The sequence below is a fragment of the Bos grunniens genome, chromosome 4 (genome assembly GCF_055505025.1).
Source record: "Bos grunniens cultivar Pamir isolate PY7600 chromosome 4, Bosgru_T2T1.0, whole genome shotgun sequence".
NCBI lineage: Eukaryota > Metazoa > Chordata > Mammalia > Artiodactyla > Bovidae > Bos > Bos grunniens.
Window position 1 is genome coordinate 76,264,132 of NC_141168.1, and position 26,538 is coordinate 76,290,669.

General features: G+C 38.3%; 2 protein-coding genes and 1 long non-coding RNA gene across 4 annotated transcripts in view; 1 reads left to right on the forward strand and 2 right to left on the reverse strand.

The window, feature by feature from the left end:
- Window positions 1–26,538, forward strand: part of CCDC146 (coiled-coil domain containing 146) — a 141,296-nt gene that overhangs the window by 34,658 nt on the left and 80,100 nt on the right. The window lies entirely within an intron of this gene.
- Window positions 1–26,538, reverse strand: part of LOC147374405 (uncharacterized) — a 106,528-nt gene that overhangs the window by 14,315 nt on the left and 65,675 nt on the right. The window lies entirely within an intron of this gene.
- On the reverse strand, window positions 15,763–22,284 carry FGL2 (fibrinogen like 2). The gene is made up of 2 exons (XM_086397078.1): window positions 21,606–22,284; window positions 15,763–19,142 (listed from the first exon to the last, which is right to left on the reverse strand). The coding sequence occupies exons 1-2, from the start codon at window positions 22,219–22,221 to the stop codon at window positions 18,433–18,435; spliced, it is 1,326 nt and encodes a 441-aa protein (XP_086253204.1). The 5' UTR covers window positions 22,222–22,284; the 3' UTR covers window positions 15,763–18,432.

Here is a 26,538-nt window from a genome sequence, read left to right on the forward strand (position 1 = left end):
TAGGTAGGCTTGCAAGAATAACTCTTCAGGATTTTGTTTGACTGTCAAGAAACTTTAAACAGACTAATAATTTATTAAACAATACAGATAGGTTCCATTTTCCCCATAAAGTGTTTTGTTTTTTACTTTAAGAGCAAGATGGAAATTTTAAAATCTTTATAGTATGGAAGAAGATCATGGATCATGCTTGGAATACACTAAACATTTGGGGTATTAACATGGCTTGTGTCTATCTATAAAGATTGGAAATTTACATTAGGATTATGGGAATAGAAGCCATATTCCACTTTGCAAAGTGATTAACACCCCCAATTCAATCAGTAAAAACTGTATCAGGGAAAGATAAAAGAAGGTCCCATGTTAGGGTATCCTCACCCTTGGCACCTTCAAAAATGATTCTGGACATGAATCTGGGGTGTGGTTTAAAAAAATGGTATTTTTTTTCCTGCTATCTGAACATGTGATCTGAGGTTATTGATATTTCTCCTGGCAACCTTGATTCCAGCTTGTGCATCTTCCAGCCCAGCATTTCTCATGATGTATTCTGCATATAAGTTAAATAAGCAGGGTGACAATATACAGCCTGACATACTCCTTTTCCTATTTGGAACCAGTCTGTTGTTCCATGTCCAGTTCTAACTGTTGCTTCCCGACCTGCATACAGGTTTCTCAAGAGGCAGGTCAGGTGGTCTGGTATTCCCATCTCTTTCAGAATTTTCCACAGTTTATTGTGATCCACACAGTCAAAGGCTTTGGCATAGTCAATAAAGCAGAATATAGATGTTTTTCTGGAAGTCTCTTACTTTTTCGATGATGTGAAAGAGGTGAGTGAAAAAGTTGGCTTAAAGCTCAACATTCAGAAAACGAAGATCGTGGCATCTGGTCCCATCACTTCATGGCATATAGATGGGGAAACAGTGGAAGCAGTGTCAGACTTTACTTTTCTGGGCTCCAAAATCACTGCAGATGGTGACTACAGCCATGAAATTAAAAGACATTTACTCCTTGGAAGGAAAGTTATGACCAACCTAGACAGCATATTCAAAAGCAGAGACATTACTTTGCCAACAAAGGTCCATCTAGTCAAGGCTATGGTTTTTTCAGTAGTCATGTATGGATGTGAGAGTTGGACTGTGAAGAAAGCTGAGTGCCGAATAATTGATGCTTTTGAACTGTGGTGTTGGAGAAGACTCTTGAGAGTCCCTTGGACTGCAAGGAGATCCAACCTGGGTGGAGATCAGTCCTGGGTGTTCACTGGAAGGACTGATGCTAAAGCTGAAACTCCAATACTTTGGCCACCTCATGCGAAGAGTTGACTCATTGTAAAAGACCCTGATGCTGGGGGGGACTGGGGGCAGGAGGAGAAGGGGAGGACAGAGGATGAGATGGCTGGATGGCATCACTGACTTGATGGACATGAGTTTGAGTAAGCTCCAGGAGTTGGTGATAGACAGGGAGGCCTGGCGTGCTGCGATTCACAGGGTCGCAAAGAGTCGGACACGACTGAGTGACTGAACTGACTGAACATGTGATCAGTGGCAAGTAGGAGTTAGAGAATGTTAAAAGTTGGGAACCGAAAGGAATTGGCAGTTCCTCTGCCTCCTGTAAGTGAGGTTGTGTGTGTGTTAATTGCTCAGTCATGTCCAACTCTTTGTGACCCCATGGGCTGTAGCCTGCCAGGCTTCTCTGTCCTTGGAATTCTCCAGGCAAGAATATGGGAGTGGGTAGCCATTCCCTTCTTCAGGAAATCTTCCTGATCCAGGGATTGAACCTAGGTCTCCCACACTGTGGGCAGATTCTTTACCATCTGAGCCACCAGGGAAGCCCACATGAAAGATTATCTCCCTTTAATTGTTCTGAAAATCTTTCCTGAGCATCCACCACATGGCGGACTCAGGCCTCAGAGCCAGAGGAAAACATGGTAGTGAGCGCTGTACCCTCTGCAGTTCATCTGTTCCTTCATCTGTTTGGCTTACGTTTTTTGATTTCCTTTTTTGATTCCCTTACTGACACAAGACCCTAGTCTGTGTGTGCATGCTTGCCTGTGTGTTTATTTTAATTATATATTTAACAAAGTTTTGATTATCTATTTTTCATTGATTCTTTAGATATTTTGTAGCAAGTTGATTTAAATATTTAAAACAATAATGTAAATTCAGATGCTCTTTTTTTGTCACTGTGAACAGATGTTGCTTTTTAAAATAATGATTAGGAGAAATACTTAGTGTATTGTTTTCTCCTCAGAGAAAGACAGCTCTTGAGAGAGGAAGTTGGCTTTCGATCATCAAGTTTGTAGTTCTCAATAGAGTATGTGCATCTTGTGATAAAAGGACCTTTAAAAATCCACAAACTATTTGAATATATTAGGCGTTAAAGATGAAAGCTTAAGGATTAAAACAAATAATGCCCTTTTTGATTAAAATCTATTTTATATAGGTAGGTGGAGAGATGGTACTTTTGTCCGTCGGGTAGACTTTTTGGGGAATAAAGCTGAGAGGTGTATGATTGGGAATTTGGCTATTCAGCAACTGGACTTACAGAAAACATTAGTAAATTAGTCAGCGGTAGTGAGGGCTTCCCTAGTGACTCTGCCTGCAATGCAAGAGACCCGGGTTTGATCCCTGGGTTGGGAAGATCTCCTGGAGAAGGGAATGGCTTCCCATTCCAGTATTCATGCCTGGAGAATTCCATGGACAGAGGAGCCTGGGAGGCTACAGCCCATGGAGTTGCAAAGAGTCAGACATGACTGAGTGACTAACACAGACACACACACAGCAGTAGTGAACACCAGAAAAGCCCACTAAAACGAGGTAATTATTACAGTTTTCATTAGGCAAACAAGATCAGGATCTCAGCAATTAAGCAGTGAGATAGAAGCCAGGTCTCAGCAGTTAAGTAGTGAGATAGAAGCCAGTGAGTCAGAAGCCAGGAAATTAAAGAATAGAGTACTAGAGAGCCAGGTATTAAAGATTTTAACCATGAGATTAGTATCTTTCTCTTTTAAACCATTTTTAATACAAAAAATATGATGTAGTACAAAATTCAAAGATGCAGAATAGTACACAGTGAAAATTAAGCCAGTCTGCCACCCATTCCAGTCTGCTGTCCCCTTCCCCAGAGGCAACCATCATTCACAGTCTCCTAGAGAGCCTTGCAGAAATCTGCACAAACAAGTAAGTGGTAGCATAATATTCATACTTCCTTTTTTATACACATATATACAATTGTTATATTCTTTTTAATGTTTGCATAGTATTTCAGTGCATGGATGGAGCATAATATAACCAATTTCCATTATAAAATTTGGATTAATTTGGATTATTTCTATCCTCTGGTGTTATAATGATAGAGTCAATAACCTCATGTGTACATCATTTCACATTGAAATAATCACAGGACAAATTTCTAATAGTGGGATTGCTGGATCAATGGGTTTGTTCGTTTAAAAAAATTTTTAACTGTGGAAAAGTAGACCTACCATATTGACCATTTTTATATGTACAGTTCAGTAGTGCTAAGTATATTCACAGTGTTGTACAACCAATTTCCAGAATTTTTCATTTTGCAAAGCTGAAACTCTGTATCAAGCGACACTTTCTCATTTGCCCCTCCTCCCAGATCCTGGCAACCACATTCTGCTTTCTGTTTCCATGAATTTAACTATTCGTCCATGCGTGTGTGCTCAGTTGCTCAGTTGTGTCCGACTCTTTGCGACTCCATGGACTATAGCCTGCCAGGCTCCTCTGTCCATGGATTTTCCAGGCAAGAAAACTGGAGTGGGTTGTCAATTCCTTCTCCAGGGCATCTTCCCAACCCAGGGATCAAACCCGTGGCTCTTGTGTCTCGTGCATTGGCAGACAGATTCTTTCACCCCTGTGCTACCTATGCTAGATACCTTGTATTTTACAGAATTTGTCTTTTGTGACTGGCTTATTTTACTAAGCATACTGTCTTCAAGGTGCATCCATGTCGTAACATGTGACTGAATTTCCCTCCTTTTTAAGACTGAATAATGTTCCATTTATACTGGATTGGCCAAAAAGTTCATTCAGGTTTTTAATAACATCTTATGAAAAACACAAAAGACTTGTTTGGCCAACCCAAAATGCCATATTTTATTTATACATTTATCTGTCAGTGGACATTTGGGTTCCTTCCACTTCTTGGATATTATGAATATAATGCAATGAACATGGTGTCCAACTATTTCCTTGAGATCCTACTTTCAATTATTTTGAAGTAGAATTGCCAGATCATGAGTTCATGTATTAAAAAAAATTTTTTTTTACTGCCACGATGCTCTCCATAAAGGCTGTAATAATTTATGTTCCCCTCAACAATAAATGTATCTTTACTCAGCAGTGTGACTGTGTGACTTTTCAGCCTTTGTCACTCTGATGAGAGACAAGGTTATATCATCATAGTCTTCATTTACATTTATCTTTAAATGAATTGAGTTTCTTTTCATAGATTTAAGACTGTTTTAAAATATAGTGTATTGTAAGTTCCCTAGTGATCTAGTGTTTAGTATTCAGTGCATTCACTGCTGTGACCTGTGTTCAGCCCCTGGTTGGGAAACTGAGAACCTACAATTTTGGGGCATGGCCAATACATAAATAAATTAGATGTATTAATACAAAATGTGAGGTATAGGAAGGCCAAAAGGTCAGGAGACAATTGTCATTGAAACAATAGTTTATTACTCACAGTTTCTAAAAACAATGGGGGGCATGCCATAACATGGGGGGGCTACATGGGGAAGCACCAGGTTGATCAGGAGGCAGAGGAGAGGGAGGAGCAGTACATAAGAGCTTTTATTGTGGTTTCCCTAGGAAGGAACAGGTGATTTGGAATAAGCAGCTTAGGACTGGCTGGTGTGAATAATTTCAGCAGACTCTGGGGCATAGGCGATGGCCTGTGTTGTCTGGCACCTGACATTGGGATGATTAGGACAGTTGTACAGTGACCTGAGCACATGAGCCCAGTAAAGGAGATTGGTAAGGGTGTGGACTCTGGATTAGTTGGTTTCCATTTGACAAGTCGTCTTCCTCCAAGGAGGAAGACTCCTGTCAATGCCGGAGAGGAGGACGATGAGGGAGGCAAGGTGACTCGGGCATATTATCAGAACAAGGCGTATCTGGCATAGGCATGTAGGGCAGATGTTAAAGCATCAAATATACAGAAGCTGGTTAATACAAAGACCTATTTGTACTTTGGTTTTTTTGTTTGTTTCTTTCTTTGGTAAATTTTGTTCACAGCTTTTTTTTTTTTCTTCGATTTTTTTCAGTGTAGTTTTTTTCTTAGAGACTCATAGAAACTCTTTATACACAAAGAAAATAGGCCTTTGTGCATAATATGCATTGCACAAATCTTATTCTCTGATTTTGGATTTCTTTTGAGTTTGCTTAAGATGATTTTTCTCCACGTGAAAATTTATTTTATGTGTGCTTAAATTTATTGACTTTTTCTTTTACAACTTCAAGATTTTATGCCATACTTAAGAAGACCTTTGGTACTCTGTTATCATAAATTATTTCCTGTGTTTTCTCTTAGTATATTGATAGTTTGAGTCATCATATTTTAACCTTTATTCTACCTAGCATGTATGCTGATATAAGAGGAAACAGAAAGGAGATGACAGCAAGCTTACAACCGCATGCCAAGCCCAGAACCTCTGGACTTACCTTCCGAGGCAAATGCTCTTTACATATTCCCAGCCCATGTACACCTAGGTGTGGGAAAATAGGTATACCTGGGTGGCATCAGAGACATGAGTGAAGTGGGTACAAGAATTACCAAATATTGAACCACAGATTAAGAAGACGGGAATTTTGCTGTCTACATCGAAGAATGGACAGGCTCAAACTATCTTAAATTTGAATGGTTTGGAAAGAAAATCTCTGATTGGTGGGGCACGGTGGCTGGGGGAGGCAGGGAGTGGAAAATGGGTCAGATTTCCTGCTCTGCATTTACTAGTCATACACTTTCAATTCCTGAGCCTCACTTTACAGTACATTTCTCATGTTCAGAGGCACCTCAAACTGCCTACCATTGTGATTTTCACCCTCCTTTTAAACTGCTTTTATTACTTGCTTCCCAGTTTAAAAAAATCTTACACGGAAGCACAATATGTAAGACAGAGTTGGATATGGTGGGTGTAGAGGCGAAGGATGCAGAGGTGAAGGTCCGCAGTTCTTTCCACTCGCCTCTCCTGTCCCCGCCAGCACTGGGCCCCAGTCCCTCAAGGCACTGGGGAAAGCCCCCATGCTCTATGCAGACAGTCTGTGAACTGAGCTCAATCGAGCCGCCTCTTCCCCACCCTAAAACCCATCAGCACAGCCAAAGGAAACACAGATCTGTCCCAGAAAGCCACAGAAAGCGACGTGAGTACACTGAAGGTTCCTTCAGGGAGATAGGAGGGAGCTCCACCGCGTGTCATATGGCAAAACTTGCTAAAATTCCTCATCATAGCAGAAGCCTCTCCCCACCACATATACCCCTATTATTCCCTCTTTAAGATCTCCTCCAGGAACTTTTTTTTTTTTCCCATCCCCAGCTGGGTTTTCCTCTTCGTATCTACACCCATCTTTCCCTTGATATCTTTGGCCACTTCATTATTTTAGTCTTCAGAGTTCCTTCCAGCTTTCCTCCCCACCCAGTGTCCCAACATCACCCCAGATTCAGACACAAAACCAGTCAATAGGTGGCAGGGGGATTCTGTAGATACTTAGATTGTGAGTTTTTTCCTGCTTTAACATAAAGATCAAATATTACTTCTGTGAACTTATAGTCACATCCCTCTACAGTCTCATCCACCATTTCTTCCTTTTTTATTTTGTTTTTTTAACTGTTCCCTGCTACATACCTTAAGCTCCGTCAAATTAGATGTATCATTGTTTTCCTAACTAGCTCCTGGTTTTCCAGCCTGCTTTTGTTCATCTTCTACCCAGCCTGGGACTGCTCTCCTCCACATTTCAGTGCTTTAGAATTCTACCCATTTTCCCCCCAGGACAGTTCAGATTCCACCTTCTTAAAGCATGGCACTTCCTGACAAAGTGGGGACGCTTCTGTTGCTGTAACTTCTCTGCATATGCTTGTACCACATGCCACTTTTTTTTTCCTTTTTTTTTTTAAACAAAAGCTAATCTATAGTAGCTTTAGGAACTTTGAAAGCAGGAAGCCTGTTACTCTTCTTGATATGCCTTGCTAACTCTTGGCACACTGACACACGTGTAGTCATGCTATTTTCCCATCCACATACTAACCAGGTCCGACCCTGCTTAGCTTCCGAGATCAGACTTGTTCAGGGTGGTATGGCCATAGACTTTCAAAGGAATAGATGTATACAGTAATTAGTAAAGCCCTCTACCAAAATAATCACACTACTGAATGGCTACTTTACAAGGCACACTAAAGAGGAGAAATTTCTTCGGAATTTCTGATTGCATTTTCCACATCAAGCCCACCAACATTCTCAGGTATTTAAATGTTTAAAGTTGGAAATATCATACCAAGTTAGAACTGTTGTGCATCTATTTTAGTTTTATTTTTCTGACTGAGCCCCAAAAGGGATATGCAATGTGGAGGCAATGATTTTACAATATTTTTTGGAAAGAAAACAGAACAAAATCTTTTAAGTGAAATTGAAGGTGAAGCCCCAAGATTCAAGATAAAAGTAAAACCAGAACTATTCAAGGTGAACAGTGTTTCATGCATCATATATTCTCCTGGCAGCCTCTCCTTCCCCGCTTCCTTTAGCACTCATGAAATATGTCTGCAGAACCTTTTAGGTTGACCGGGGACACAGTTCGAGAACCTTTCCTCTAGTGGTTCAGCCTGTTAAATACCAACCCCATAAATGCCGTATGTAAATACCGTAACTCCCGTAACCATCCAACTGACATAACTACCCATGATATACCCATGAGTCTCTCTAGACTTTTAATCACTGACTTGTTATAGGATAGAAATTTTCAAAGTCACCATCACCAGTACCATTCATCTAAATGATATGCACATTTGAAAAGAATTATATAACAAATGAAAATAAAAACTTTGGTGTTTACAAGAGAAATCTTTTGGCTCCCAAAGAACTTACAAAGTGCTTTGTACTTAAATGGAATGTTTTCCTTAGTGAATCCTGCCACGTAACCATGGAAGTAAAACAGTGTTTGGAGAGTACAGAAACTTGCTTGTCTTTTCTGTCAGAATTGTTATAAATTCTGACTTAGCTACAGAAAGTAAATAATTTTTAACCACTAGGTTAAGTAAGGACATTAACACCATTGAAAATATATATATTTTTAAAAATATCTCCTACCAACAGAATGTTATGTAATTGTTTTTTGAGAAGATACAAAGAGAGTTATTTCACCTTAAGTTGAGATTTATTTGGAATCATTTTCCGTTTTGTAGATTCACACAAAAAGTCAGACAGGGGTGATACTGAGGCTTACAATGTACATATTGGGTTGGCCAAAAAGTTCGTTCAAGTTTTCGTATACCATCTTACAAGAAAGACCCAAAAGAACTTTTTGGTCAATCCAATACTTTACCATGGAATTATCACAGGTAATTTATCATAGAAAATTAGTCCATTTCATGAGAAAAACACCAAGAAGTCCAGGAGAGCTGAAAACAGATAATGGCCCACACATGATACACAGCTTGTAGATAACAAAGATTGTTTTTTTTTCCCTCCTTCAGGGAAGACTTTAGTAAGTGTAAAACATTACCTCCTTATTGTGGCATGAATCACAGCAAACAGAAAAAACACTGGAAATGGTCCTAGGAAAGTATCCAGCACATGGCTGGCTCTCGGCAAGTGAGAGTTGCTTATTATTATGAGCATTTAGAAGCAAAATTTCTAAACAAAAAGTAAAACAGATTAATTAGATTGACTGAAAAATGATTATACTCATTACTGAATGAGAAATAAATGTAAGCAAATAGTTTTGAGTCCCTTCTTTGATAAAATTTCACAGCTATGTAAGCACAAAGTACTTGCCTCTTGTAGAAGATGAGAAACTCAATTTCCAGAGATATCAAGTGAGAAAGTTTTAAGGTTCTACATGATTTCAAATTTGCTGAACTTTTGTATGAGGCCTTTTGTAATGGAGAAGCAATTCATCTTAATAGTGTCATCCTTAATTACTCAGAGAAAATCCTGAATGCTAGAAATTAAACTCAGATTTTGAGAGTTCAGAAAGTTATTATTTGGAAAAAACCTTATTCAGAATACTTTAATAGCACATAGCATCATGCTATACACACAGTAGGCAAATGATAACTATTTATTGGATTAAAATAAATAACTATAAATGTAATAGTTGTTATAAGGGGCTAAAACAAAAAAAAAAAGCTGTTTATTTTAAAATGTGATTTTTTTCACTCTCAAAAGAAGAGTATAGATTCTCAGCATTATAGTGTATATTTCCTTCTGAAAATAGCTAATAATAAAGATCTTTTTGAGTTACTATATGAAGTCCAGGAGGACACTGATCACAAGTTAGCTAGATTTTAATTTTGATTCCCTCCTGGGACTTTAGGTGAGCAAAGATGCACGTGGAGAATTGAATATAATGATGAGGACAGTAGGTTGCTTACCTGACAGAGAAGTAAACAGAACAAAGGAGTAAAAAGAGCAGAGTAGAAGGAGCCATGCTACGGGATTGTGGATGAGAAGAGAGGCAGTGCAGAGGAGCAGCTCAAGGAACACCAGCAGCACCAAGAGCATAGAATTTGTTTCAAGGATTTAAAGAAACTGCCTAAAGCTCAATTTTATGGCAATCTATTTGTATGTGTTTATATAAAATGAACTATGTTATATAAGCTAGCTATGATTTTTGTTGTATTGACTTTGAATTACATGTAAGAGCTGCATATCTATTTTATTTCAGTGGACAGGCTTCCTCGTGTGTTACAGCATGCATGTCACAAATTCCGTATATAAGCCTTCTTGTATATCATATATGTGCATGTGGGGTGTGCATGTATGTGCACGTGTGCATGCATCTACGCACCACAAGGGGCACCTCCCCACACGCAGAGACCTACACTCATTGCTGTCCGCAGCTGCTGCTGCTGCTGCTGCTACTGCTTGGTTGCTCAGTCATGTCCGACTCTCTGTGGCCCCACGGACTATAGTCCACCAGGCTCCTCTGCCCATGGGGATTCTCCAGGCAAGAATACTGGAGTGGGCTGCCATTTCCTTCTCCAGGGGGTCTTCCTGACCCTCTATCTGCTGCTGGACCCAACCTAAGTGGAAACGTCCAATCACATTCACTGATAACCATTCCATTGTAAGCACTTTGAAAGCTATTAGAAATACAAGATTTAGGTTACATTTGACTTGGAAAACTATCAGAAAATATTTGTAGGAAAAAAAAACAAGTTTTAAGATCACTAATGTCTCAAAAATAAAAAGAAGTAAAACTAAGTCTCCTCTTAACTAAAGGTTTATAATCATAGCAAACTAGTGCTCTAATGATTTAAAATGTCCATACATGATTCCTCAAACTTGGGCATTACACTGTCAACAAAGAATGTTTTTTAGTCTGTAGCCTAGGTCATATTTCTTTTGCTATATACACATGTGTACACACACACATATACACCATATCCTGCATGAATGACAACCCTCCCCCCTCAGAAGGTGGCGTCTCCCGGATGATGCACTGTGTAAGATCTCAGTATGGTATTCCTCCTCTCTTCACTGTGAAATGACTGCTTAAGTCAAAAGCAACGACTTGTAGAAATCCACAGTAAAATAATGGCTTCTAAGACATCCAGTAAGCCAACAGCAGTGTGGCTGACAGAAGCAAGAAAAAGCACATCCGAATCTCCAATAATCCAGAGAAAGTATCTGTTCCACTAGGAATAAATCTCTGCCCTCTTCATAAGGAAGCTACCCTGGGACTTCTCAAATGACACATTTACAGGGTGATCGGATGGGATGCAACTGTGTTGGTTCCTCCTTATCTCCAGCTTCTTCTCTTAAAGTCTTCGCTTCACGTACATCTGTTTATTATGTTATTTCATCTAGTCCCAAGGATTTGTTACCAGCTATATTTTAGCAACCTACTTATCTTCCCTGAACATCACACTAACATCCAAATGCCATCCACGTGAATGTGTCATAGATCTGAACTTAAGATATTCAAAACTGCTGATCCCCATCCCCTCCCCACCACCCCCACATACACTTTCCAGACAGACTCCCCCTGCAGTCTTCCCCATCTCAAACTCTCCAAGTTTATCGCAAACACCATCAAGCTGGTGTTCATGCTCCACTCTTCTCTCCCAACTGTACTCTTCCCTCAGCTACAAGAAAGGAAGTGAAAGTCACTCAGTTGTGTCCGACTCTAGTTGTGTCCGACTCTTTGCAACCCCAAGGACTACACAGCCTGTGGAATTCTCCAGGCCAGGATACTGGAGTGGTAGCTGTTCCCTTCTCTAGGGGATCTTCCCAATGGAGGGATCGAACCCAGGTCTCCCACATTGGAAGCAGATTCTTCACCAGCTGAGCCACCCGGGAAGGCCAGGGATACTGGAGTGGGTATCCTATCCCTTCTCCAGCGGATCTTCCTGACCCAGGAATTGAACCGGGGTCTCCAGCTTTGCAGGTGGATTCTTTACCAGCTGAGCCACCAGGGAAGCCCAGCTACAAGAGTGATCCTTTTAAAACTGGATGAGATCATCTGCCTCCTGGAATCAAAACCTTTATGGCTCTTATCTACTCAAAAGGCAAAATCCTTATCATGACTCACATGAGTTGGCAGCCCCCACCCCCATTTCTTATTTAAACCCAATTCCCCAAGCTCTCTCTGATTTCATCTCCTAAGCTCCCTCCTCCCCAGACTGCCTGCTTTTCCAGGCTCCTTGCTGACTCTAAAATACACCAAATGCTTTTGTACCTGATGCTCTTTTTGCTTGGAACATACTTCTCCCAGTTGTCTGTCTGGCTGGTTCTCCCTTATCTTTTATGTCTCTGATAAAATGTCACTTCCTCAAGGAGGTCTCCTCAGACCTCCCTATATAAAATAACACGGTCCTCTGAAACTCCTTATCTCTCTTGGTCTGCTTAATTTTTCATGGCACTTATCATATATTGTTTATTCATCTCCTCTGATTAAATATAAACTCCCCAAGTATACTGTTAGTCACTCAGCTGTGTCCGATTCTTTGTGACCCCATAGGCTGGAGCCCACTGGGCTCCTCTGTCCATGGAATTCTCCAGGCAAGAATACTGGAGTGGGGTTGCCATTCCCTTTTCCAGGGGATCTTCCCAAATCAGGGATCAAACCCAGGTCTCTTGCATTGCAGGCAGATTCTGGTAAATATACCTCTGTCAATGAATTCAGTCACATATGAAATTCTGGTACTTTTTTCTTTCTTGGTCAAACAACCTCAAAATCTATCTTTATGTGTGTTCCCCAAATTTCTGCTGATATAAATTAGCCAAGTTGTATAAAAGCTTCTCTGGCAATTTGACTTTATAATTCTCAGGAAGGCATGTCTTACCTTAGTTATAGATCTAGAGATGCTGAGGAGTGAGATGGAAGAGCCTAAAGGAGGATTAACATCACTCCTTCAGAATTTGTGGTTTTGTTTTTTTCAGCTATGTACCCAGGAGTAGAATTGCTAGGTCATATGGTAGGTCTATTTTTACTCTGTTCTGTTTTCCACAGTGGCTGCATCAATTTATATTCCCACCAATAGTATATAAGATTTCCCTTTTGTCCACATCCTTGCCAACATTTGTTATTTGTGTGTGTTTTTTTAATGGTTGTCATTCTGACAGGTATGAGGTGATATCTCATTGTGGTTTTGATTTGTATTTTCCTGATGATTAGCAAAATTGAGCATCTTTCCATGTGCCTGTTGGCCATCTGTATTTCCTCTTTGGAAAAGTGTCTATTCATTTTCTGCCCATTTTTCAATTGGGCTGTTTGTGGGTTGTTGTTTTTTTTTTAATATATTGAGTTGTATGAACTGTTTATATATGTTGGATATTAAGCTCTATTTGGTCATATCATTTGCAAATATTTTCTTTCATTCAGTAGGTTGTCTTTTCATTTTGCTGATGGTTTCCTTTGCTGTGTAAAAGTTAAGTTTAATTAGGTCCCATTTGTTTATTTTTGCTTTTATTTTCATTACTTTAGGAGACACATTCAAAAAATATTGCTGCAACTTTTGTCAAAGAGTATCCTGCCTGTGTTTTCCTCTACAAGTTGTATAGTCTTACATTTAGGTCTTTAATACATTTTGAGTTTAATTTTGTATATGGTATTAGAGAATGTTCTAATTTCATTCTTTTACATGTAGCTGTCAAGATAAATGAACCCCAGTGTTCATAGCAACATTATTTACAATTGCCAAGATATGGAAGAAAACTAAGTATCCATCAATAGATGAATGGATAAAGAAATGTGTGGTATAGAAATACAATAGAATAGTGTTCGGCCATTAAAATGAAAATTTGCCATTTTCAGAAACATGGACTTGGAAGGTATTATGCTAAGTGAAAAAACTCAGACAGAGAAAGACAAATACTTCATGATATCACTTATATGTGGGATTTAGAAAATACAGCAAAAAGCAGACTCACAGACATAGAGAACACACCAGTCATTACCACTGGGGAAGGAAAAGGGGCAATATAGGGGTGGAAGACTGAAAGGTAAGAACTATTGGGAATAAGATAGGCTGAAGGACGTATTGTACAACACAGGGAATGGCCAATATTTTGTAATGACTGTAAAGGGAAAGTAACATTTAACAATTATATAAGAATTTTTTGAAAGATTATTCCCTTAGGAAAGAAAGCAACAGTGCCTTTAGCAAGAAAGACCTTATTAAATGTGGGGGCGGAACTGCTTCAAGGAGCAATGGCTGCTCAGTCACATTTAGGAATTCAGGCGACTCTGAGTTCCCCAAGCACACCCCATTTCCCTCCCTCACTTCTAGTCTTACTTTCCACTCGACCCAATCAATAAACAAAAGAAACCTGGCAAAGCTACCATTCAATAAACATTACCATTTGGCAATGTGTAGAATGAAATTCAAGTCTGGATTTAGCCAACTCTGCTTGTTACCTCTGGGGAGAGGGAGGGGATTGGAACTGAAGGTGGTTTGCAAAGGGGTCTTTAGTCTAAGTGATGATTGTTTAAGAAATTAAAGCATTCGTGCATTTTTTATGATTAAAATTAATTTCAAAATTGCAATACAAGTATGTAAAATGCTTTTTTCTTTAGGAACTCAGCCAGGTAGAACAATCACTGGCCTGGTAAAACTATCGTTCTCTGCATGATACCCAGAAGCATGTGCCCAGAACCCCTTCTAAAAGTTTGCCATTGTTTTAAGTACCCAACCCTATAGTATATCTGATCCTGTCTTGCCATACCCTCCCCTGAAGTCAATCACTGCTAACTTGTATTCACAATCTCCTAAATTCTCAGATTTGATGATACCTACTCCTTCCCCATTTATAACTCTGGCTTCTTTTGACTATAGCTCTGCATGTGTGGTAACATATTCATGAACCACTTTGAGTAATAACACTCCTGTCTCAAATTTCCTTTACATCCTAGTCAAACAGATTGATTTCAGAGTAGAACGTAGACGATTATTGAATAATGTAATGGATAATAAGGAATATACAGGATGGTATAAAACCAACGGGAAGAGGCACCAACCCCGCCTTGATGTCATCAGAGAAGACTGCCCAGAAAAGATAATTACTTAGAAAGATGATAATGATGATAATACATATGTATATTCTAGGTGCTTTATATACACTATCTCATTTAATCCTCTCAATAACTCTGTCAGATTCTACTGTAACTCATTTTGAAGGAACCAAAAAAATGAGATTAGGTGATTTTGCTTGTGCTCACAGAGCTTGCAAATAATGGAGTTGAAATTCAAACTTAATTCTGGCTTATGAGTCCCTGCTCTTAATCATGGATATTAAAACAAAACTCAGCAGGGGTTAAGGATGGCATTCTACCTAGACCAAGAGAACAACAACAGAAAGTAATGAAAATATGAGAGAACATGGTTTATTCTAGAACAAGGCTTTTAATATGGTAGGAGTGTGAATAGTGGCAGAAAGGATAGGCAAAAATCAGTTAATGAAGGAGCTTATTTGCTGAATTTTATTGTATAAAAAAGGAAGGAGTTGTTAAAAGGTTTTAAGAGGGAAAATAACATGATCAGAATTTTATATATATATATATATATATATATATTTTTTTTTTTGCCGCACTAGTCAGCATGCTGGATCTTAGTTCCCCAATCAGAGGTCAAACCTGTGCCCCCTGCATTGGGAACATGCATCTTAACCACTGGACCACCAGGGATTGTACTTTTTGAATCATTCCTCTGGCAGTGATGTGGAGGACAGGTTGTAATAGATTCAAACTGAGGGCACAAATCACACTCAGGAAGGGCTTGCATTATCCTAAGAGGATGCTGAGAGCTAAACCAGAGCAGCAACATGAATGATGGAAAAAAGAGGAGATGGGGTTAAATGCCACAAAAATGAAACCAAAACTTCCATATTTCAAATGTGTCAATAGTACTCAGGAGGAAAATAAGATAATGGTATTCCTGTATTTGCCCCTGTCTTCCCGTTAATGAAATAGTTCTCATTAAAGTCGTCAGTGAGTCAAAGGTACTTTTCAACTAAGAGTAAATATATAGAAATTATTTTACAAACAATAGTACTTAATGTTTCCAAATTGAAGAAATAAATAGATGTGATGATTAAATCTTTTATTTTATAACATTTTTAAAAGACATAAAACATAAACCTATTTTTATGTTTTATATAAACATAAAAACATTTCCTTTTATACATAAAGGAAAATAAGAATTCTAAACAAAGGCTTATCATGACACTACTACTCCTCACTTTTTACCTTTAAACCTTCTACCCTTTCCTTGGGTAGACATTCAAAAATAAGGAACAGCAAATTTGTTACTCAGATTTCTTTTGTCTTGTATATTTAGGCTCTTTATTTATCGGATAAATGTGTCATCACTTCATTTGGAGCATTACTACTTATCAGAAAAATTTGATTTTTTTCTCAGTGATTAGTGAACCAGTTCCATTTGGAATTTCTAAAGCCTAATCTTAGTCAATATTTTCAAAGTATGATAAAGCTCAGAAATAATTTGTTACCTCAGATAACAAATAAGTCATTAAAATGGAACCAAGACAAGACTCTAAAATACTTGTTAGTAGTCAATCCACATTTGTGAACATTAGCTCATGATATTAGTGAATAGTTTTGCCAGGAAAAAAAACTCTCTCAAATAGAATCTATTCCCATCAATATGCTAAAGATTATAAAAATCTAAAATATATTTTATAAGTGACATGAACTGACTTCAAAAAGGAATTTCTATGTTATAGAATTTGTTATTAGAAAGGTGCCATAAATGTATAATAGAAAATAAAATTTTGATTCTTTGATGAAGGTGGAAAGATAGACAGGCTTTTGAGTATTTACGTAGATTAATGAATTATTTGCCAAATTCTCCTGAAATGATACCTGCATCCTATTAAAATCAGTGGATAGTTGCTATGTGAGCTATTTTTTTAGAACTGTATTTTTTAAGGAATCTATTTTTCATCTCAGAAATTTGCCTAAATTTATACACATGTTAGTAGTTACATATAGTAAGTAAAAATACCTTTATCTGAAATATTATATTGTATATCAAAATCTTCTTAGCCTTTTTGTAAAAATCAGAAAAGAGAGAGAAGTAAAGAATAAATTAGTTTACAACATTTACACTTAGTATCCAATTGAGAGATATGAAGCCATTGAAATCTACAATGATATCTTACATTTTGGTAGTCACTTAATTCTATTTGCATTTCCCTTGTTTTGGCATTTTAATAATTATTAATAATAACATAATTTTTCATTATGCTTACCTGAACTTTGTACATTATATATTTTTAAAAGAATGTCTTGCTTTTTGATTCAAATTATCTATAAAAAGGCAATACTTGAAAAATTAACTTCTTACCTAACGATACTATTCTCAATTATTTTCAAATAATGGGTAAAGCTGCATTTTTGTGAATTTATTTTGAAAACTTGGCCACCTTAGTAGAAAAAGATACTAGAAATTAAAGATTGACTGTATGTCTATGACTCACATACAGTATTGTGTATTCTTCCAAATGTTATTCTAGAGCATTTTTAAAACATGCTGTAGAATACTGCTGTTCTCTCTGAAATGATTCCTTTTTATAATAGAGGAATTTAACAAATTATTTTTATTATCCTTTAAATATGATTCTTGCATTTTAGAATGAATGAATTATAAGCGTTCTAGCTACTTTTGTTAAAAAAAAAAAAAAAAAAAACACCTGTGTTTGAATCTTCTGATAGCAAAGTAAGCAATACACCAGTTAGGGTTGAAATACATATTTGAACTACTCTTCTATATATTTCAAATTCAAGCTTTTTATAAATATGAAGATTTACCTATTTGTCATATAAACTTAGCTTTGTATAAAGTGAATCACCTAATAATATCAATGCTTTGGATCTAAACTTGGCTTTCAGAATGTTATAGCCTCTAAATAAGCACTTCATTCCTCGGCCACACCTACTTCTCCAAAGGAAAGTTTACCAGTAGTCTCGCACGGCAGTGAGCAGTCTTAAATTAAAAACTATTATGCATTACAGCAAAGGAAGATATTTTTTATACTAAAGCAGTTTTTACCATCAAACATCTAAAGAGTTATAAACTATAAAAGAACTACCTTTAAATCATAGTCTTTAAGGTTAAATTAATTTTCTGAATGCTTTTTGGAGGGACATTATACTATCACATTTTAAAATATTTTCAATGATAAAATTTTACATTTCACAAATAGTACCTGAGCAGGTTTAATTATATTTCTTTTTTCTTGGAAACTAAAATGCCATAAATGCTATAAACTGAGTAAATTTATCTCATAATGAGGAACAGGGTATTTAGATACAAATAAATACCCAGTAACTATAGCCTGAAAAAAATGTGTTTAAATCACTGTCAAAACAGAGGTCACTTGTGTAAAATCTAGCCTGCTGAAAAAAAAAATTATTTTTTAATTAGAGTGAGTAATGTAAGTAATATAAAACTTTTTAAATAAGAGAAATTAAAAGCATTATAAGTCTAATGTGTGATTCTTAATATTTCCAATTGCTTGCAAGTGTTTATTTCAATAACAGCAGAATAGCGACAAAGGACTTCTTTAAAAGGCATATTTTTCAGCTTTATTTCAAATGCTATGTGGCATAAGAACCCATTGCTCAGAGATAAATTTTAAGCCGTGGAAAAGGAGTTTGAAACATATTCCAAAGTGCTGAAGGAATTAATTGCCCTATTGGGTAATGAATACCCAGAATTGTTAGCATTAGTGATTTACGGCTTAAAGTGCTTGGGTCTGATCATCATTTTGACTTCTTTGAAGGAGGACTTGTAACCACCAGGTTGTGCCTCACTTATGCCAGGCCAGGTACCCCAGAAAATCCCATTTCGGACACCTCTGTATTTTTGGTGATAATATTTGCCATTTAAGTTTGCAGAAAGACAGGCATCAAACCACCAGCCTGAACTGTAGTAGAGCCCACAGTTCCCAGAGGGGTATCGATCATTGTCTCTATCCGGGGTGGTGAAAAACTTCAGGTCATGGTTGTAATGTTTACTGAAACGTAAGGCATCTCCAGCTGTGCCATTATAGTTACCAATGTGTAGACGGTATTTGAGAAACTCGTTGGCCACATAAAAGTGGTCATACAAGGCATAGAGTTTGATACCATTAAAGTCTTCAAGGTCTATTCTTAGAATCATGTCCTTACTCTTAGTCAGAAGGTGGATTTTATCATTCCCCAGCCAAAATTCTCTTCTGAGGTTTCCAAAGCCTACTTTGTAGTCTTGCCATGTTCTGGTGAAGTTGGTGCTTCCATCAACACGTGCTTGCAGCACTGTCCAGCCTCCCGCCATGGTCTCCATGTCACAGAAAACTTCGAAGCTACTGTTTCTGGGATCCGGTGTAACTCTATAGAGCTCACTGCTTCTTTTGCCTATTGTGTAGTATTCAGAGCAATCTTTATATATAAGATGTTGTTGAACTGAAGGAGTGAAAACAGAAAGGCATTGGATTTTGTTAATAAAAAACTAAGCATCTAAAGAATTCTTGATATGCACAAAAGCAGTTTGATAATTTGATCAATGGTGACAATGAAACCTTTCTCGGCTAAATTACTTGAACCTATTTAGCAAATGCTTATTAAAGGCTCAGAACAAGACCTTGATGTTATAAAGCAGGCAAAGTTCTCTAACATCCTCTTGGTTTAATAATATTGACAATATCAACAACTAATAACAACAAGAAATAAAAGTGATAGTTTTAGTAATTTAATGATATTTAGTGAGGGCTCTGCTTGTGTCTTAGAGATTCTGCCAAAGACTTGGTGACATTTTTACAGTTGATCTGCACGTGAACTTTATGACATAGGTAGTATTACTAATCTGCTGGTGAAAAAGGATATTTAGGCTCAAAAAGTATCAGTGGCTTGCTCAACTTCATAGGATCTTTAAATGGCAGAGCCAAGAGAGAGCAAAGCTTGTCCCTGTAACCACTTCATTCCTTAGTCCTGAAACTCAGATGATTCCAACTCTCCTAGAATTGCATTCCGTGCATGCAGAGGACTCACAGGCTTCTATTTCCTTTCACCTAAAGAGGCTGATATGGAGAAGGCACTGGCACCCCACTCCAATACTCTTGCCTGGAAAATCCCATGGACGGAGGAGCCTGGTAGGCTATAGTCCATGAGGTCGCTAAGAGTTGGACACGACTGAGCGACTTCGCTTTGACTTTTCACTTTCATGTATTGGAGAAGGAAATGGCAACCCACCCCAGTGTTCTTGCCTGGAGAATCCCAGGGACGGCAGAGCCTGGTGGGCTTCCATCTATGGGGTCGCACAGAGTCAGATATGACTGAAGCGACTTAGCAGCAGCAGCAGCAAAGAGGCTGATATACTCCACTTTCAGGTCATTTTATAAGATTATTCCAAATGATTTATTAAAATTCTAAAATACAGCATTGATCAACATTTCCATTTATCTTACTTGCTTGACAAAGAAGCTCAGGTTAAAAAAGAACTTCACTAATATATGAATATTCTTATTCTGATTTATTATCCAGGAAAATATTCAGCATTTCACATGTTTGGTTTTTAGAAGGAAACCATAGGTGATTACATTCAGTATAAGTATAATCATCAAATAATGTGGCTTTGTAGGAACCACTAGAGATATTTACTCCAAAATAATTTTTACAAAAATCCTTGCCAGATCAGGCAAGTTTAATACATTAATACAAGCCACTATGAGCCACAAATAATATATTCATGTGTATTTAGAACTCAGAATATTCAGACAGTTCCCCAAAACTTTAGTATAAAAATAGCAGAATCTTATTCTTGTCGTTGCACATTGCCATGCAGTACCAATCTAATGCACACCCAGGTATGCCACCTACGACATGAACGTTGCCTTGCAACGTGCAGGGTCCATTTAGATACAGGCTGCTGGGAGTATTAGCAACAGTGGTCTTTGAAACTCCCAAACACCTTCACTGGTTGATTCCCTGGGAGTGGAGCATGCATGAGGTGCTTCTTTCAAAGGAACGCGATCTCTGCTGCAGGCACCACACCCCTTCAAGTCACACTCATGCAGAGACGGCTTTCAGAAGACCATCAGCAAGGGTCCCAGGAACTCACGTGGAATACCAGGGTTTGGGGGAACCAGTGCCACAGCCAGCAGTTCTTGGACAGAGTGGGTAGTTAGGTTTGTGGTCTTTAACATATATTTATTAAAGTTAATTCAAATAATCTGGATGGGGAGGATGGATTCTACTGCTATATGCTTGAATTCTAGTAATAGAAAGGAAGAAATAAGAATGTATTCCTTTCCTCAGTAGCATGCCAAAACTCTGCATAAAACAGTTTTTGTGCCACTAGGTCTCAAAGTAAAAAGTTTTGCACACACATGAAACCATATAAGTATTTTTATCCGATCCATAAAATCTCCTATTTCCACTAGATGTTTGGGATTATTAACTGCAGATTACTTGCTAAAATCTTTCAAAGGTCTCTTGTTGCTGTATAAGGAGCAATCACCCAACCACAAAAAAATTGATTTGCGAACAGAGTACAACCACAAACACTGCCTTAACTCTACTGTTTTCAGATACTTCAGTGAACAGATAAGTAAGTTAAAGTCACTGAAACATTAAGACATTCTCTCCACTTCTGTTTGTGTGTAGCTCTGGTGTCAGAAAATAAGATCTTTAAATGTACTTTAAAATGGATTCAGAACTCATTATGACTTTTTTTGTAATTAGGTCCTATCTCTTTTCTGTGGTCACATTTAGAAAGATAATAGTTTCCCTTGTACTACCTTGATGAATAAAAGGCTTAACTTTTAATTTGTCCTTTATTTAACATAATTTCTCAGGTTAACGTTTATAGATCCTATTGAGTTATATAACATTCATCAACAAATGATAAGAAAACATTATTATACATACCTGGGAGTGATTGTATTTGTTCTTGCCTGGGACACTTAGATGAACATTTGCCATCCAAACTATTGACAACAAATGTGAGGTTTGCCACTTTGCTATCAACATACTGTTCTATGTTGTTCATATTTACAAGATTCAGCTTCTCCAGGCGACCCTGAAGCACATCGATCTCCTCCTTGGCATTCTTAAGGTCAGAGGACAGTTTGTTAACCTCGCCCTCTAATTCTCTCACTCTGTTGTCCCCAGTTTCTCCTGGGGCTCCTGTGCCTGGTAACAGCAATCCATTTCTTCCTGGGTCTCGACTGTCATCAGCCTGCAGTTTGCAGTCTTGGCAAGTCTTCTTCAGGCTATTTACAATTTCCTTGAGATTCTGAACTTCTTTGAACACCTCCTCGATCCTGCTGAACTGCTTGGGGAGCTGAATAGTCAGCGGGGGCAGGTTCACCTGGTAGGGACATTCGCCTTCCTCCTCACATCTCCCTCTGCTCTCTAGTCTCACCCGGCAGGCATTCTGGGCTGCTTCGTCTTTAATTTCTTCTGTTTCATTGTTTGCCACAACCAAAAAACCATATGTAGCAAGGACAGTTGAGCTCAGCCAGCACCAGTTCGCCAGCTTCATCTTTGCGGTGGCGCTCACTCACCCCAGCAGGGAAGGGTGCCGGGCTGGAGCTGTTTTAAGAGTGGCTGCTGCCAGCTGCCGGCCTGAGTCAGGCTTTCTGTGTTCTCAGGAAAGGGCGGGAGCTCTTTGCATCACAAGTCTCAGAAACGCGGAGGAAGAGACTGTCTTCATCAAACTCAGTTTGCCAAAAACTGTTATTTTCAATCAAAATCATCCTCTTTGGAATTCCTGCAGCTAGTCAGATGCACATATTCAACAAGTTTCACTTTCATTGCTTATTTTATGAAGCACAAGAAAATAATTGTACTTGGAGTAAATCATTTCATGACAATTAACTCCCCAGTGGGGAAAATAGTTTTTAAAGATAAAACTGAATGTGCTAGCTATCCAGATTGTGTGAAGGACAGAAATGTTACTAAAATGGATATGGTTCTTTTTCCTTTTTGGAATAAGCCATAGAGAATCCTGTAGTTTCTTCACATTGGGCTTTCAGGTGAAATCTCAAGCCCTTAAACACAATTTTAAATATAATAAAGCTAAACTTTCTGACTCTTGCGGTGGACTTTTGTTTAATCTATTTGAAAAGGGAAGAAAACCAGTCAAGAAAAAAAGTTCTGCTTTCTCTTTCTTTGACCATCACACAGTGTAGGAGAAACGTCTAAATGATGAAAACACTTTATAAGGTATATCATTGTCTTTCATCAAAACCAGCAGCCTCCTCCTTTGGCCTTCAGCAGTTTTGTGACTGTGCTGTCCTTCCACAACCACCCAAGTGAATCTGAACTAGTCCCGCCTGTGCTCCGCTCCTTCTTTGTCTCAAGCATCTCTGCCTGCCCTTCCTCCTGGCAGCCCTGCCAGTCCCAGCTCTGTGCTTTCTGCCTCCACAGTGGGCCTTCCACTTGGTCTCCATGCCACTTACACTACTTTGCCCCAAACATGTCTGCATTCCTGACTTTTCAAACTTTTTTCCCACAGTTTTCAAACTTTCCTCCTGGGAGGTTGAGGGCAAGAAGAGGGAACAGCTTTTATTGGAGAAACCACTTCCTTTTAATTTGTTTTACATATTGGCATCTCATACAAGATTTCTAATTGGTGGTAGTGGTGGCTTAGTTGCTAAATTGCGTCTGACTCTTTTGCAACCCCATGTACTGCCAGGCTCCTCTGTCCATGGGATTTCCCAAGCAAGAATGCTGGAGTGGGTTGCTATTCCCATGGACAGAGGAGTCTGGCAGGCTACAGTCCTTGGGGGTCACAAGGAGTCAGGTATGAATTAGCGACTAAAACAAGATTTATTTAAAAAGGATTTTATGGCTTTAAAAATCATTTCAAAGTTATGGCTAAAAATCTAAATTCTTACTATTATCATTTGCAGTACTCTGTAATCTGTCTCTTATTTATTTCTTTAACCTGATTTCCTATTCTTTTTCTATATATGTCTTCATCCCAGCCAAACTCTCCCATTCAACCTAACTACTCATGTTCTCTAAATGTGTCAGGTTCACTCTACACTCACAAACTGTATTTATTCCTGAATACTCAGGAGACCTAGCTTCTACCTCTGGATCTACTTTTTATTGGATCTATCATTAGCTTTGCTGAATCTTGGTTCCTGTAACTGTGAAGGAGGGGTGTGGCTATTCTTCCCTCATACAGGAATGATAGTTATAAACACCTTGAGTGCTGGAGTGCTGAAGGAAAAATGCAGTGTATAAAATGTAACATGCTTTCCAAACAAATTTGACAAACATGTTACACACACTTAGGTCTCATTTTCTTCCATCTTCTTGCAGCTTTTTAAAAAATTAAGCTTGTTTTCCTCTTTATTCCATTTAACATATTCAAATACATTTTAGATGCACTGTTAACTTTTTGACTAAAAAATATATATATTTAATCTCCTAATTTCATTTCTCTCTCCTCACCCACTTTCAAGCTGTGACACTCCCTTACTGTGAGGGGAGAAATAAATGAATGATTAGGGAATTTTAAAAAATGATGATAATATAAATAATAGATTCAAATATCTTATAAAGTAGAAATACATAGGAACAATGTTTAAGGTACATTATTAAATGCCTTTGACTGAATTGACTATAAATCCACATGTTTAGGGACTTCCCTGGTGGTACAGTGGCTAAGACTCCACACTCCCAATGCAGGGAACCTAGGTTCAATCCCTAGTCAGGGAACTAAGATCCTGTGTGCTGCAGCTAACACCTGGTGCAGCTGGGCTTAATAAGTATATATTTTTTAATCCACACATTTAGTCAAGTCCAGTCAAGTATTTATTAAAGATCTGTACACTCAGATTGATTATATTCTTTGCAGCCAAAGATGGAGAAGCTCTATACAGTCAGCAAAAACAAGACCAGGAACTGACTGTGGCTCAGACCATGAACTTCTTATTGCCAAATTCAAACTTAAATTGAAGAAAGTAGGGAAAACCACTAGACCATTCAGGTATGACCTAAATCAAATCCCTTATGATTATACAGTGGAAGTGAGAAATAGATTTAAGGGCTTAGATCTGATAGATAGAGTGCCTGATGAACTATGGAATGAGGTTCGTGACATTGTACAGGAGACAGGGATCAAGACCATTCCCATAGAAAAGAAAAGCAAAAAAGCAAAATGGCTGTCTGGGGAGGCCTTAAAAATAGCTGTGAAAAGAAGAGAAGCGAAAAGAAAAGGAGAAAAGGAAAGATATAAACATCTGAACTCACAGTTCCAAAGAATAGCAAGAAGAGATAAGAAAGCCTTCTTCAGCGATCAATGCAAAGAAATAGAGGAAAACAACAGAATGGGAAAGACTAGGGATCTCTTCAAGAAAATCAGAGATACCAAAGGAACATTTCATGCAAAGATGAGCTTGATAAAGAACAGAAATGGTATGGACCTAACAGAAGCAGAAGATATTAAGAAGAGATGGCAAGAATACACAGAAAAACTGTACAAAAAAGATCTTAACGACCCAGATAATCACGATGGTGTGATCACTGACCTAGAGCCAGACATCCTGGAATGTGAAGTCAAGTGGGCCTTAGAAAGCATCACTACGAACAAAGCTAGTGGAGGTGATGGAATTCCAGTTGAGCTATTCCAAATCCTGAAAGATGATGCTGGGAAAGTGCTGCACTCAATATGCCAGCAAATTTGGAAAACTCAGCAGTGGCCACAGGACTGGAAAAGGTCAGTTTTCATTCCAATCCCAAATAAAGGCAATGCCAAAGAATGCTCAAACTACCGCACAATTGCACTCATCTCACACGCTAGTAAAGTAATGCTCAAAATTCTCCAAGCCAAGCTTCATCAATATGTAAACCGTGAACTTCCTGATGTTCAAGCTGGTTTTAGAAAAGGCAGAGGAACCAGAGATCAAATTGCCAACATCCACTGGATCATCGAAAAACAAGAGAGTTCCAGAAAAACATCTATTTCTGCTTTATTGACTATGCCAAAGCCTTTGACTGTGTGGATCACAATAAACTGTGGAAAATTCTGAAAGAGATGGGAATACCAGACCACCTGATCTGCCTCTTGAGAAATGTGTATGCAAGTCAGGAAGCAACAGTTAGAACTGGACATGGAACAACAGACTGGTTCCAAATAGGAAAAGGAGTTCGTCAAGGCTGTATATTGTCACCCTGTTTATTTAACTTCTATGCAGAGTACATCATGAGAAACGCTGGACTGGAAGAAACACAAGCTGGAATCAAGATTGCCGGGAGAAATATCAATAACCTCAGATCTGCAGATGACACCACCCTTACAGCAGAAAGTAAAGAGGAACGAAAAAGCCTCTTGATGAAAGTGAAAGTGGAGAGTGAAAAAGTTGGCTTAAAGCTCAACATTCAGAAAATGAAGATCATGGCATCCGGTCCCATGACTTCATGGGAAATAGATGGGGAAACAGTGGAAACAGTGTCAGACTTTATTTTGGGGGGCTCCAAAATCACTGCAGATGGTGACTGCAGCCATGAAATTAAAAGATGCTTACTCCTTGGAAGGAAAGTTATGACCAACCTAGATAGCATATTCAAAAGCAGAGACATTACTTTGCCAACAAAAGTTCGTCTAGTCAAGGCTATGGTTTTTCCTGTGGTCATGTATGGGTGTGAGAGTTGGACTGTGAAGAAGGCTGAGCGCCGAAGAATTGATGCTTTTGAACTGTGATGTTGGAGAAGACTCTTGAGAGTCCCTTGGACTGCAAGGAGATCCAACCAGTCCATTCTGAAAGAGATCAGCCCTGGGATTTCCTTGGAAGTAATGATGCTAAAGCTGAAACTCCAGTACTTTGGCCACCTCATGTGAAGAGTT